General features: G+C 36.0%; 1 protein-coding gene across 1 annotated transcript in view; it reads right to left on the bottom strand.

Moving 5' to 3' along the window:
- The window catches only part of Samsn1 (SAM domain, SH3 domain and nuclear localization signals 1), a 48,010-nt gene extending 32,480 nt beyond the window's left edge, over positions 1-15,530 (bottom strand). The window contains exon 1 of the mRNA XM_059277523.1: positions 15,429-15,530. Coding sequence (XP_059133506.1) covers positions 15,429-15,485 — 57 coding nt within the window. The 5' untranslated portion in view covers positions 15,486-15,530. The remainder of the gene's footprint in view (positions 1-15,428) is intronic.
- Between the last annotated feature and the right edge of the window lie 831 nt (positions 15,531-16,361).

The following is a 16,361-nucleotide window of genomic DNA, read 5'->3' as shown; positions in this document are numbered from 1 at the left end:
AATACCCATAGACATGGAATGGATTTATAATTTCTGCTGTCAAGTTTTATAGTGAAAAGGTGAAATATGTGGAAGCAAAGTCTGCTTCCTACATAGTAGTCTTTTCTTTTTAAGAAAATTTTTATTCATTTTACATAACAACCACAGAGTCCCCTCTCTTCCCTCCTCCCGCTCTCCAGCCTTCCCCCAAGCCACCCCTATTCAATAGTAGTCTTTAATAAATGAGACTATGTTTGAATATTCACAAATTTGTATTATAGTGTAGTCATTGTGCAGATACTAGCTGGTGGCAGAAGCTTCGATCAAGATAAATCAATTACACGAAGAACTGTCTCTGGAAAAAGCAGCATGAATAAAAAAAATCAAGTCACATGTTAGATAATATTTGATAAATGTAGCATTAGATCATGTTTGCTTTTTACATTGTGTGTAAGTATATTCAAGGGCTTGGAGTGTAGCAAAAAAATAGAACACATGCTTTAGATGTTCAGTGTATTAGGTTCAAATCCAGCTAGCTCAACCCAAGCAAAATTAAGTATATAATCTTTCTTATATGCTTAGAAAACCACTTGTAAAAGGGCAAAACAGCTGTGGAGGGAAATTTGTCAACATCCTATAAATTTTCATATATATTTATATTTTGTCACGGCAATTAAATTTCTAAATGTCTGCATATGAATAAATACATATATACGTACACATTACATTCATTGTAATACTTTACCCAAAAACCCATAAACCCCAATATTCATCAAGAGGATACTAAATGAGTAGCATGTGTATGTATCAATGGAAAAATAGTGAAATTCATCTGTGCCTAATTCAATAGAAGATCCCTAGGATATAGTGAAAGTGAAAAGAACAAAACAGAGAAAAGTATCCAGGACAGGCTACCATGTATCTACGTGCATGTCTCATGAAGGTGAACACAGGGTTTCTCTCACAGAGATATGTCAAAATGAATGAGTAGGGCTGATGGGAAAGAAAATACATTTCTCTGAATATACTTTGCTTCTTTGATTTGAATACAAAACTGCGTAAAACCTCCTTATAGGAGGGAATGGGGGGGTGGGTTGGGAGGGGAGGTTGGAGCGGTGGGAGGAGGGAAGAGGGGAATCTTTGATTGGTATGTAAGATGAATAAAAAATTTTTCTTAATAAAAAAGACTAAAAAAAACTGTGTAAAAGTTTAACAAATTCGTAAATCAAATTCAATCAAAATAAAAAAATTCCTAAACTTTAAAATCCAAATGAAACAAATCTATCTAACTCTGAATTGAGTTGATTGTTTCAGGGGAAAACTTATTACAGGTTATTATAAAAACAAAGCGAGATCAATAAACACTCTTCACCACTGGGCCATCACCTCTCCAGCCTCCTGAAATCTAAATCTACTTTAGCACAACTAATGTTCTTATATAAACATGGTTCGGGATTATCTGTTCCCAAGTCTATATATGGTCCCTTGATCACAGGTCTCCTTTTTCACATAGTCTCCTTGGGGGAGCAAATGTCAACTGGAGTGTTTGAACACAGACTTGGATATGCTTCTCATACACAAAGCAAGTAACAGTTGGAGAATCCATCCCTTGGTCTCCAGTCAACTCTAGCTTTGTATAACAACCTCAGTTCTTACATATTCTTATTTCATATGCAAGTGATAGCATTCTCAACAATCTCTGGTCCTTCTGGACAATGATATTGTTGTAAGGGTTACAACTTGAATAAAAAACAAAGCAACAAATGCACAAAACCTCCTTGAAAATTCTCCACACTGAGGTCCTCCTCTATGCCATGCCATCCCTCACAGACTTTTAGTCCAGTCTTTTTTTTTTTTTCAAATTAGCTGTTCTCTGAACAAGATGGAACTAAATAGGCTTTTAAAACCACTCACCAGTCTGTATTAGGAACATGAACAAAAACTATGGAGTCTCCTTTAAAACTATGAATCAAGCTTCTGCCCCAAACTAGGAGATTTTACCTTCCATTTCTTTCTTACCCAGATACCAGCTTTTAGGGTGGTCAGATAAAATCTCATCTATGCCATGACTTTCAAATTTGAGTAAGGCACCAGTAGAAGTGTCAATCGATTTCAAAGGAAATATTTGCACATATGAGTCAGACACCCACAGTATTTTGAAGTAGACTGGCGAATTAAAATTTATACATACTTACTGCCACCAAGTTCTCACATCTAAATATTACTCATAAGACATTCGTTAGTATCCATTCTTCAGATCAAAATCCTGTTTGAGCTCACCATAAATATTGTATTATAATAAGATAAATCTCTACAAGCCTGTCAGCCTTTATCCCAAAGCATTCGAGGATTTAATTGTTCTGGCTGACTCAGGTGTTAAGAGGTTGGAGAGTGAGAACCAAATTTAACTCACTTAAAATAATCTGTTAGGATTGCCTCAGTGCTAAATAATTACAGCATCATGTGGTACCAATGGAAGACAGTATCTGGGGTGTCAGGGAACTTCAAGCTAAAAAAAACAGCCAGAACTGAAAATTCATGCCTTCAACACTAACACTACAACCTTGTAGAAAGGCAACGCAGAGCTAAGTAAAATGATCAAAACAAAACAACACAAATCAGTGTTATGGATATTTCCAGTGTGCATCTGGCTTCTAGGAACCAAAGTTAGCTGGTTCCTTCTCTACCTCACTAGCTTCATCTCAACTGCAAAGTACATAAAGGGTGTGCAGATGCTGCCACTGAGTTCTAACGTTTGCTCAGATTTTTCATATTGAAACTTTAATTTTAGAATTTTATGTGCTGCTAAAATGTTTTCTGTAAATTGAACATACTTCAGAGATTACCTAAGGGAAATGGGAAAAACTTCAATAATAACAGAAAATGGTCAATACAAAAATGATATTCATAATAGCTAATTTAATGCATTAAACAAGTTCTCAGAGTAAAAAGACTAGAGTAGTTAAGATTCTCAACTTTACCTCTCCATGATCTACCACTATGTTTCATTATTTTATACTGCAACCAAAAACTTAAGTTATGTTACAGTTCTAGAAATTCAGTAGAAATTGTTCTATTCTATTTTAGTTGAAGGGAGCTCATAAGAAATACTTTGATATGCTTTACACTTTTTTCAAGTACGAAGTATCATGTGGCAAAACTTTCTATGAACAATCTTTAAAAGTTCTGTAAAACATAAATTTTAAATTTTAAATTCTGTACATTATACATTTTTCAAAATTGTAACCATAAGATGGGATACAGTGCAATGGCAAAGCTCCACCCTTACAAACATAAGGACATTAATCACCACACCACTGAAAAACGTTGGGTAGGGTGCTACATGCAACACTGAAGGCAGACTGAGGTGCATTTGGAGTTCGTTGGCCAGCCAGTTCAGCCTCATTTGTGAGCACCCGGTCAGAAGCCCCGCCTCAAATGAGATATATGCAGTTACCAAGAATATTAGAGGTTGTTTTCCAGTGTCCACATTCATGTGCACATATTTACATGAGAACCAACACAGTTAAACTGGTGAGTACACACACATACACACACACACACACACACACGCACGCACGCACAAAAAATTTCAACCCTGATAATACTATTCTGTATATATGTAGAGGCCCATACCTATAATTTTAATTTATGCAGACTATTGCATTAAATAATCAAAAGTTTTGGACATAGGATTATCTCAAATCAATACAATTTTAAGTGCTTCAAAATTCTTTATTCTAAGATATTCTGTAGTTGTTTACTGAGACACTCTTTGCAAATCAAAGTAATATTGCTTAAATAATGATAAAATAACAAAAACGGGGTGCAATGTTTAATATATATGAAAAGGACTCCTGAAAGACAAAAATATGACTAATGTCAACTATAATTCCCTCTCTAACTTTCGAGGGACAGAAAAATACTGTCTAATGGACATAATCACCCTAATGAATAAACATGTTCTTTTTAATTTGGTACACTGTTATTTCACTAGATTTTTTATTGTCTGAGTAGACAATATCTCAAACTAAAAATTGGCAAGTAAATTTAAATTTATATGCCAGTCTGCTAGTGTAGACAGTTTGTTTAAAAACTTTATGAGGAGTCATACATACAGAGAAATGTTCAGAAGCCATTCTAGGCTTAAGAACTCCTGGCTACCTGTGTGCGTAGTGGTTATGGGATACAGCTAATTCTTGGGAAGATGTAGGATATAGGAGGGAAAGACATGAGGAACCAAGGTAATAAGGCTTATAAATCTGCCATCTTTACCAAAAGATGAACAGTTTCCTTCAGCAACTTTCACACTACTAATCCTGGTTTCTATATACTGTGGTACAGGGAGGCTGTGTAAAGGATAGATGATTCAAATTTCCAATGACAAAAAACGCATACATTCTTCTCCAATAAGTTTAGAAGATAACTTTTGTGCATATTTGATTTTTTTTAATCTGTGACTAAATATTAAATATGATTTTAACTGGTCATGCTATTACTGAATTTAATCTTCTGTTTAGTCAGAAAATTACACTTCAAAAGAAAATATATAGTTCTGCATTATAATATTTTGTGTATGATAGGGCTAACAGTCAATGTAATATTTAATATCCTGGTAAAAAGAAGGCAACTAAGGCTGGGTTTAGTGACACATTCCTTTTATCCCAGCACCTGGGAGGCAAAGGCAGGTGGATCTCTGTGAGTTAAAGGCCAGCCTGGTCTACAAAGTGAGTTCCAGGACAGCCAAGTCTGTTACACAAAAGAAACACAGTCTCAAAAAACCAAAAATAGAAGAAAAAATAGAAGACAACTATTTAGCAGATGAACTTCAAATACCGTTACCTTGCTACATTAGCCCAAATTGTAAATTAAAAAACTCGCTTTGGTTTCCTAATAAGTGCCTAATTTTTCAACTTGTAACAACTTGTAAATGAAATTGTATCTAAATGAAAACGTATGAAGCAGAAGGTAAACCCAACAAATTTTGGTATTAGGTGAGTTCAAAAAAGATAAGAGTAACTTACCTACTTATTTATTTACTGTTCAATTTTTTATAGAAGCTAATATCAAACACCTTTATTTACCCTTTTCAATAATTAGAGGTGGAAAAACTGCTGCAATTTTTTAAAATGAAGTCATGATCAACATTGTGAAAAGATGTGTGGTACTTCCAAGCCCAAGACAAACTTTAAGATATTAAATTGTTTAATATGTTGATTTGAACTTTAGGTCTCTAAAAAAAAATACCCTAGCAAGCTTGTCAATCATGTATTACTACAACTAAATCATCAGGGTTAATATATTAATATGTTATATATTAATATATAGTATAATATTATTTATTAATGTAATATATATGATCACAAAGGGGTGAAGTTCATGTATAGTACTCATCACCAAGAAATAGATAAAGGTGTGGAAATTTACTTGGGAAGAAAAAATCTACTCCATAATTTTCCCAGAAGACACTCAGGAGCTCACCATGTAAGTCCCCTACATCTCAAACAAGCTCTGCTTTCAAGTGGCCTCTGGGTACAAAATGACCTTTCTAAAGGTCTCTTCAAAGGATATTTTAGCCATGCAGTGATCTCCTTGAACACAAGTAATGACAAACAATAAGCTAATTCCCAAAAAGTTTTTTTTTTAAGTCATTTTTACTACTTTTAAATGGGTGGGTTTGATGCATGATTTTGGTGGCCCTGATTAATGGGCACGGGCAGCCCAGCTTCTGGAGTAGTAATGTGTCCGTGAGCTTCCTTTCAGCCGAGCTCCACCATTAATCCAGTGGCATATGTCAGCTCAGCAAAGCAAGGTCACTCTTCTGCTTCAAGGGGAACCTTTTTAGAAATAATAAAACTGACAGAAAGTTCTTTTTTGCATGCTTTATGCTGCCTGGGGTTGAGTGCTGCAGTTAATATCATAAAGCTTATAAACATCCCTTCCCAGCCAGCAACTGCTGCCACAGGGCTTAGGAATTTAAACGTTTTCTTTCTTTCTTTTTTTTTTCTTAGTAAGGACAGACATGTTTATGTGTGGTAAATATATGATATGCATTTCCAAACAGGGAACGAATATGTGGGAAAAAATAGTAGGAAGCTTGGGTGCTATGATTTTTTTGGAGGAGACCAGTGGGTTTTGTACCTTCTTCATTATCAAATGTATGTTTTTCTCTTGGCAGATTTGCATCTGGCTGCATGTGTATTTCAGGGTATTGAGGGCTACAGAGTAGTGATAGAAATAAATTAAGCTAAGGAACACTCTGTGACCAACAATGACATGTCTCATAATTGCAGCACATTTACTTCTGGAGGAATATGTCTTAAATTATAAACATTTGTTTCATTACTAATGGCTACTTTAAAATTGGTAGATATTAATAATGAGGTAATAATAATGAGCTAATCTTTGAGCAGTTTGTAGATACCCTAACTTAAACAACCCGAACAAAAGCGATCACTGAGCCAGAGAGAAATGATAGCTTTGCAGCTCTAATAAAGAACACATATAAGCATAAACATTACAAAATTTAAAAATTTAGGCATGTATTACATTTTTATTGTTTTTAACTCTTGAAAGTCAACTGTAACAGTAAAATATTCCTGGAAATATCTCTGTAATATTTCAGTGTGCTCTTTAGAGCTTAATATCCCATTTCCATCACTACAAATTATAAAATAACATTTTATATTGGCTAAATATGCCTTGAGTCTTATTATAGAAAGTCAAACTATATAATTACAGAAATAAAATCCATTATTTGCTGTTTTTCACTTTATTACATAGAGAAAGGCTATTAGAAGTGACACCAGTTAGAAATTTGGGTCAGTCCTCCTAGGAAACCATTATACTGATCCAGTCTCTAGGTCAGGCCTGGAGATTTTGTCAAACTTACAGAAATAAACGACTTCAGGTTGACTCACTTGGACACGAAGATACCAGATGTTGACACTGTCAAACATCTCCTGTGAGAACTTCCTCTCTCAAAGAGCATGCATGCTGCAGACTAATGAAAGAATTGCCTTCCTGGAAGAAATGGCACCCGAGGCAGCAGGTCACTGCTGGGACCTGCTTCTCTTAGTGTGGCTGGATAATGGTGAAGTCAATTAAGTGACATCAAGACCAGAGACATGATGTTGTTGCCAGTCACATCTCATGTTTGTGAGCAAGTCTGCGGAGCTAAATGGGATGCTGGCTTTCTCTCTCTCTCTCTCTCTCTCTCTCTCTCTCTCTCTCTCTCTCTCTCCCTCTCTCTCTCTCTCTCTCCCTCTCTCTCTCCCTCTCCCTCTTTCTCACACACATATATGTATGTCCATATGTGTATACATATATATATATATATATATATATGTATACATATATATGTGTATGTGTGTGTGAATAATGCTCCCTACAAAGCAACACTAATCCTGCTAACAATTTTTTACTCCTTTTACATTATAATACACTATTTGGTTGTTGTTTTGTTTCATTGCATTCTGATTCGAGAAACGGTTGCTCTGTTTTTATGTGTGTGTTGCCCAGATCTTTATCGTGGATGGGTTTTTAGGCTTCTCTGAAGTAGGTTACTTCTGTAAATGACTAATATTACCCATTAGTCATGCCACACTCAGTGCACATATACTGAAAAAAACACTACAATTTTGTACTATTTAAAGCATTTGGTGGTAGTCAGCAAAAGAAATAGAAAGAAAGAAATAGAAATGGAAGTCAGAAAGACTCAGTTCAATCCTTCTTGCGTTTCCTCAAGTCCAAGGGTAGAAGTTTGAGTAAGATCCATCTCCTGTTCTTGACATGAGAGCTGGTTGGAGTGAAGCTAACCATAGCCAGGAAAATAGAGAAAGTATGAAATAAGTATTACAAAATTAGAAAAGAGAGAAAGAACATCTACTGAACATAGACCAAGGCCAGGAAATATACCTATGCTAATAACCTACAACAAACCTACAAGACAGGCTTTAATGTGTCCTTCTTTTCCAATCATAACACCAAGGCTAAAATGAGGTTTAATAAGGTCCTCACAATCCTCTGGTTAGGAAATACCAAAACCATACCTTCAAACCTAGTTCTGTGTGACTCTGGTCCGTGTTGCCTACTTCTATGTCAGCTAACCACTTCTACTCTGTGCTGAAGTGACTGATGCAGGTTTTCTTGAGATGACAGTCTGGCTAGGTAATGAAATAGGTATGAGTTCACGAGTCATTCCGGAGTAAGAGCAGCAGAGAATGTGGTCATAGCATCATGAACCACCTAATCCAGACTGTAAAGTGGTGAGCATCTGTGTGAAGCACCTCAGGGGACCCTAATATGTAATCATAAAGCACTGCCTAAGGGTGTAATAGAGCAGATCTTTTTGTCTTAGATGTTTTAAATGATGCTTATGGAAGCTACTGGAATAGAGCAGAGGTACATTTGCGTGAGGAAAGATGAGAGTGTGGAGAGAGCAGGAGGGTGTGAGAAAGGGGAACCAGGCAATGCAAACAGGAGCACAGGTCAAGTGTGGGGTATCCATCAGAAGAAAGGGACCCAGGATAACTGGAAGAAAAGAAGCAGCTGAGCATCAAATCTGCACCTCGACTAGAGGGAGCGCTTGGGCTGTTAGTGGCTAAACTGTGTTGCCCCCAAATCTGTGTGCTATCTTCTAACTTGAGAGTTTCAGAAGGTAACTGTGTGAAGTTAAGAACTTCAAAGAGATCTTTAACTAAAAAATGTAACCGTTAGGTGTTCCCTCATCAAATCCTCCTGGTTTCTTTATAAGATGCTGTCATTGATACAAAAAGAGATCCTGGAACAAAAAATGCACAGAAAAGGACAGCGTCGGGGCATTCATCTACAGGCCAAAGCTGGAAGCTCCATGATGTGTCGGTCTCCTGCAGATTTTGGTTGAGGTGGACTGAACTATACAGACAGTAGCTTTCTTCATCTATCTAAGGATCAGTCCAGCTACCATCACCAATAGTTTCAAAACATCCATTTTTCTTAACGGAAGACAGATTTTTTTTCTCTACTAAGAAATGAATGTGAATGGCTTATTTCTAAAAATCCACCCTAGTCCATAACATTAGCAAGCAGGAGAAATGGATCAGTTTGGTAGTATTTATTTGGAAACTTAGATATACTGTTTATGGACTTGATTCCCTGTGGCTAATGATGCCATTTATCGCTAAATCAGGGAAGGACTTAAGGGACAGATGCTTGAGTACACTGAGTTTTAACACACCGAGTGCATCAGTAGTCGAGGCAGTGACTGTATATTCTTCCTATGGGATACAATATCCAAATCCTAGAACAGGGGAAGCTATGCTCTCTTAATTCTCTCACCATCTTTTGATTTTTCTGCATACTTACTTAGTGCTTTTTAAATATTGGCAATCTATTTGGTCCCAAATCCTTTGCTACTTGCTGGAGATTAAAATTTAATGTTGGAAATTCATTCTATAAGACAGGAAACTCTAAAGCAAATTACTGATCTGTTGGAAAGAGTGTTCATCACTACAAAAAAAACAGTTCAAAATTTTAACCAATTTAACAGTGAACTGAATAAGCTACAAGTTCATATTTCAATTGAAGCACTCTGAAAATTAAAATAAGATTAATAGAAATAAGTAATTTTTTTGAAGGAAGAGGTAAAAAACCCTTCAGAAGTTGTGTGTTAATGATGGGTGATTTTTTTTTCAATGAGTGAGTTGTAAAATGAGCCCTTTCTCCTTAGAATATGGGCCCAACTGAATACAAGAGTGGTGGAGGGTAGGAGCAGTCTCAATGTTTAGTGCATTTAAAGTGTGTGTACTGCTCAAAGGGATGCCATCGGGACAAACAGAGGACAGTTTCTGAGTCTTTTCAGCAGCCCACTCAAGATGCTACTTCTCCTTGATGGTTCAGCAGTTTTTCAACTCTCATTATTTGAAAAGCCAAACAGTCAACTGAGTTCATCTAAATTAGTATTTTAAAATTAAACCCAAGGAGAAACAGCAGCAAGAGTAGGGCACATATTTGGTTACAGAAGGATTGCCATGTCAAATCCAAAATAGTTTTTAACCTTGAGTGAAATATTTCACATGGACAGGATTACACCGCTCTCTCTATAAGGGCAAAATAGTACTACCTTATTGTAGTGGGTAGCCATTCCAGCTTTGTTCTGGAAGTTCCAACCCCCATTGAGACTTCGGCAACTGTCACGCCTACAAGGCGGGGCCAAGGGAGGCGCCTGGGGACCCGAGATCCGGATCGGGTCTTGGCAAGGCTGTTAAAGTTCATGGTACCAGGTGTGGGATACCTCCCTTGATTGTTGGTCAAGTGTGTTCTGGGGATTCCCTCAAATAGTACAGGCTATCACCAGTACTCTTGGTTGTCTACTAGAACTTGATGGTAATACCCTAAATCTGTAGACACCACACATTTGGATATTGGATAGTAGGAAATCCAGTTAGTATTAATTGGGAATCTTCCTCTCTACTGGCTAGCTTTCATAATACTGGAAAGTACTATGTATCTTATGGGGCAGGGGGCTATCACAGTCTACCCTACTATGAACCCCATGAACTACATTAATCAACAACATGGTCAGACATGTCCATGGGTGTAATAGAGGCACAAAAGTTAGGGGGGTAATAATCTTTTCTGATTGGATTTGAGGCCTCATTCATAGGAGGAAATCCATGCCTGATACTGGAAATCTGCTCAAGAATTGATAGTTGAGGATTTTATAAGTCCACAGTGGTGACCCTAAAAGTACTCTTCTGTTAAGCAGACACAGTACCAAACTGTCCTCTAAATGTTTATCTTTATACCAATAGATTGGTGCAGCTCTCAGACTTCATCAGAGAGGTATCTTTGTGCACTGGTTGATGATTAATGCTGAAACTCCTAAGAGATCAATCTACAGATTGTCAGAGGACTGTTGAGCCACAAATTGGGACATCTATGTCATCCTACCCACAAAGCTCTAGGGGCCATTATGGAAGAGGGCAGAGATAGATAGTATGAGTCAAAGGTTAGGGAGGAACAGAGCAAAACAGTGTCTTCTGGCCATGACAAAAGTCCTGACTCAGGAACTCACAGCACCTGTGATTGTCTGCACAGGACCTGCAGGAGATAAAGCTCTAGTATGGTGGGTGGAGTCTCACAGAGTCCCACCCCTAACTGAGGAACTGTGGACAATTGATGGTTTCTGAGGGATGGAGAGTCAATTTTCTTTAAAGTTGTGGTCCTGGTAAGTCAACCGTACCCTAGTGGATGACCCCAACCCCATGAATATATGGACAACAGAGAGTCAGTTTTCTTTAAAGATGTGCCCCTGGTAGATCAACCACACCCTAGTGGATGACACCAGCCCCATGAATGTACAGGCAACACAAATTGGACTTGGTGGGGGATATTTAAAAAAAGGTAGAAATGATTATTTTTGACCAGCAAGAAAAATTTAACACAGTCCTAAATGTTGAACTTTAAACAGATATAACACCTGTGCTGTATCTGGAAGGATTTCGGGGGTGATACGATCAAATTTATTGTATAAAATTCTCAAATAATTAATGAAACAATTAACGGATGTAGGCTCCTCATGCAAATGAAAATGCCCTCTGTTCTCCTGTACCTGGTTAAATAAGAGTTAAAGTGCGTTTGAACAGCCTTGATACAAAAAAGCAGTGCAGAAAGCTCTTTAATGCCACAACTATGTGTCATCCCTGTCTAGGAGCATAAATTTGCACAGCGGGCAGTGCAGTGAAAACAGCTCATAATCAACTCATCACCTCTCATCATTGCTGGGATCAAATGCAAATGGGGAAGAATGCCACTTCAGTCACTGCTAGTGAAAATTAGCATCTGTGACACTAATGGTGTCTCATTTTGTATGCACTTTAGATTAAAAAGAGCCTTTTTTAAAAAGCTATTTCAAGAAGTGCCATTATTCCAATGTTTCCCTTTACAATGACAGTGGTATTGAATCTTCTTAACTCCGAGAAGATCCCGGCTAAAATGCATTTACACAGATTACCACACAGGACAAATTAAGGACGCTTTGTCCTAATTACAGTTCCAAATTTCATCTATGTGGTCCATTCTCTTTTTCTTTGCGAACTTTCTAGCATGTTCCATCCCCCGGAACAAAGGTTGACCATGAGAGAACACCAAGCTTCCTAAGGGTCTTGCACAACCTTGGGTATATTGAAGTTATTCTTTAACACTCAAAAATCCAACAAAAGATGTATTGAAACACATAAACAGAAACAACTTGCTACCAAGAATCACAGTGAATAGACTCATGAAACTTTTCATTTTTCAAATACTGGTGGAGAGCCTACTACATTGGAAAACTAAGCAAATGACAATATTTTGAAACTATTTGGCAAATAAGAAAAAAAAAATGCACACAATTCTAAGTGTTGAAATTTATACAGATATAGTATCTGGAGAGATTCCATAGGTACAATTCCTGAATTTAGTTGGAGGACAGAAACTCTAAATTCCTTTTCAAAGTACAAATGTCCCTAAAGATGGAGTCTCCCTGGTCTCTTTAAAATTCATCTGGCATTTAAAACAGACGGAGACAACGGCAGTACAACATCCAATATTGGAATAGTGGAAATTGGTTTGATATATTTTTTATATGACACATTTTTATCTATGTATCTTTGGTTAAGATAATAGATTTTGTTAAATATATGTAATTTTTATGTGCCTTTGCCCCTTCATTTATGAGGCTATCAAAGAGCTGTTCTCTAACAGAGTTGTAGCGAGTATTAAACAGAGTAGAAAACCCACAGAGAACAACTGTTATATAATAAAATCATAATAAACACAGGCAGCAAAAATAAACATGTTAGACAAACACAAGAAAAACTGTGTCCTATAATTATTTGAGCATTTATAGATCATATAAACAGTATAGATAAAAGGTTATTGAGTCCGCGTATGGATATGCTTACAAATCCCTAAATCCCTGTCAGCATTGAGCACCAGCGCTAAAATAGCAAAAATAAAACTCAAGGAGGAAAGCATGGTGTATAAAACAAGGTTATTTTTAACTACTATAAATGTAAAATGCTTAGCCACTGTTCATCAAGTTTCATTTTTATTTGGAAATTACCTATATGCCAGATGGAGTTCTGGGACACACTAAATTTGTAAGAATTTATTAACCTTTTAGTATATATATAGTTAATTATTTTATAATGTGTCTTCAGATATTTTTGGGTACCCAATATGGAAGAACATTGGTTTCTCACTCTCAACCTATACATTTATTGTTTAATAATATACCTGAATGATATTCATCTTGCATATAAGCTACTTAAATAAAATAAACTTTAGCAAAAGTGGAAAACAGTATATAAAACAGAGGTACATCATAAATGGTAAAATAAGATGTGGGAGAACTATATTTTTTGTTTTCAAGTTTTACTCATTGGTGTGTTTATTGATAAGTAGTATAAACAAAAGAAAATAATACATTTTTTTGTATATAGCATTCTCTAAAATCTATTATTGCATATTAGATTCATGAATATTCCAATATCACAACTATAAAACCTATTAGAAAATACTAATAGCAAAGTCTATTTCTTTAACTTTATTTTTAGCTGATATATAAGAAAATAAAAATTAGATATAGTCTGGATACCATATAATGTTTTGCTACATGCATAATTTTTGTAAATGTTTAAATCAAACACATCTCTTCTCAGATATTTATCAATTCATTCCGTGTGTGTGTGTGCCTGTGCACTACACATGTGAGTGGATGTGCAGATGCCTTACATGTATGTGCATGTGTGTGTGAAGGCCATTGGACAGCCTCAGGTGATATTCCTCCTAGGTCATTGTCTGCCTTGGTATTTGAAACAGTGGCTTTCACTGGTTAGAAAATCCATGGTCTTGCTGATTAGGTTCGGCTGGCTGTCCAGCTTGCTCCAGGATTTTGCCTGTATCTGTCTCCCCAGTGCTGGGATTACAAGCACATAGCACCACTTTGTACTTTTTTTACAGAGGTTCTGATGATAAAATGCTTGTATAGAAAGCACTTTATAGACTGAGCTGTACCCAGACTCCCAACTCAACATTTCATTAGAAGATGCTCCATTTTAATTACATAGAGCCATCTTATTATGTAATAGCATCCCAGAACTTCTTATTTCCACCTAATTCAGTACCCACTGATATTCTATTTAAATAAAAACTTCATTAGTTTTTATTTAAGATAACATTTGGTATCATAGGTTTCTCCTGTGTGTGTGGTACTAGAGGATTAAACCTATGGACACACCCAGCTACATCTACAACCCTAAATTTATAGATTTAAAGTACACCAGATGATTAGATATTTCCCTCATTTTTGATGTCACAATAAAAAAAAATACTCTTAAGAGCACAGCACAAAGAATGAATGCCTGTGGGTCAGGATATGGAAAATATTATCTGATAGATAATCAGTATAAACAGTAGCATCCTGTATTTCAGGCCAGTTTCTTGGTAGCTCTTTTGTGTCTTTCTTAGACAAGTGTCACATCCCTTCTTGCATATGGAGAAATTTAAACTCCTTTTACTAGAAATGTATAAACATAGCAGAACATTTCTGACATCAGAATTTCATACTAAAGAAATTAGTGTTGCTGGTAAAACTAATATAGTGCTATAATAAAATGTAAACAGATTTTTCTATATTTTTGGTGGCAATTATTATCAAAGAGAAAGAATAAAAGAACATTCTACATAAGACTGGCTTACCAATTTAATAACATAAATTTTGTGGCTTCTCAAAATAGAACACAATACTTTTTCTAGTGGCAATGTATAAATGCATGTCTACAACAAGATATCATAGTATGACACTCAAAATACAAAAAGAAAAAAAATTAACCCCAAAAGTCTCCATTTTACAGTCTCCTTACAATTACATATTTTAAATGGCTAAAATTTAACAGATAAAATAATTTATTCAGTATTCTGGGAAGATATTGACATTACCTCAGTAATGAAAATTGTGCAAAGAGAGTCCATGTTATTAATGGCTGAAGCAGAGACCACCAAATGATTTCCATGAATTTTTCTGAAACCAAACTTAGCTACCAACATAAGGAATTGAGTCTAATACACAATTGTGAAGACCATAATCACCCACTGGTATCTAAGTTTGCCAAGTGAATTTTCCCATACATATTGTGATACACTAAGCTCTCTACTGGAATTAACGTACAAATGACAGATAAAATATCCTGTATATGTGTGTGGGGTGATAGTGTAGGTTGTGTGTGTGTGTGTGTGTGTGTGTGTGTGTGTGTGTGTGTGTGTTTGAATGTGTGTGTGTTTGAGTGAGTGGGTATGTGTATGTGAGTATATATGGTATGTGTATGTGTGTGGGGTGTGTATAAGGTGTGTATGTGTTTGTATGTATATGTTTACCTTCTAGTAAGAAGTCTTGGTTTATTTAACTATGTTAGAAACCACCTTACCTTTGGTTTTTGCTGTTTCTCCTTCTCTGAGGCATTGGATGGCTTCCTCTTCAGCATTTTGAATTCGGGCCACCTCGAGCGAGGACAGTTTCTGCTGTTACAGAGACTGACAGCAGTTTCTGTCTGTGATGTGCAGCACCAGATAGCTCTGAGCCCTGTGATCTGACACTTCCTCCTTTGGTCAGGATGTGACTTCAGTGTCTACTTGGGTAAAGGTTTCTTTTTTTTTTTTTCCCTCTCCTATCTTACCGTAATTATTTGGCAACTCTGTACTATCTTCTCAGTGGTGTATTCTATGACATGATTTCTCTCTCACACCTTTGGCATGCCTACATTAATCCTGTATGCCTACAAATCGATAAGGGTATAATAATTTGAAAAACAAAACTTATTTTCTCAGTTTATGTAAAAATAAAAGAATTTAACATATTAAATAGGAAGGTACAAGAGGAAAAGATCTGAACCAATAAATGAAATAAAACAGAATATTGTGGATTTTCATTATCAAAAATAAGAGACTATTTAGAGAATTCAATTTTTTATGTCTATAATTTTTCATTCTTCAAGGTTATAATTACATCATTTCCCCCCTTCCCCTTCCTCCTTCCAGTCTTTCCCAGGCACATCCCCTTGCTCCTTTTCAAGTTCATTGACCATTTTTCTTTAATGCTCCATATGTGTGTATGTAAATACATAATTTTACATTTCTAAATAAAGATCAATTTGAAGTTAAATAGTATTAATCCTTCATAATGCTGTCCCTATACTACAGAGTATAGATTAAAATTACCCAGCTATAAATAGGATTATAACTCCAGATATGAAGGATTATTCATAGGTTACCTTTTAAAAAGCAAACCTATCATTGTTATAAGCCCTGATTAATAAATGAACCACTTCCTGCTACATAATATAATTCTGCATTTTGATAAT

The sequence above is a fragment of the Peromyscus eremicus genome, chromosome 12, assembly GCF_949786415.1.
Source record: "Peromyscus eremicus chromosome 12, PerEre_H2_v1, whole genome shotgun sequence".
Taxonomy (NCBI): Eukaryota; Metazoa; Chordata; class Mammalia; order Rodentia; family Cricetidae; genus Peromyscus; species Peromyscus eremicus.
The sequence above is the reverse complement of the archived record's forward strand: the minus strand, read 5'-3'. Positions and strand labels throughout refer to the sequence as shown.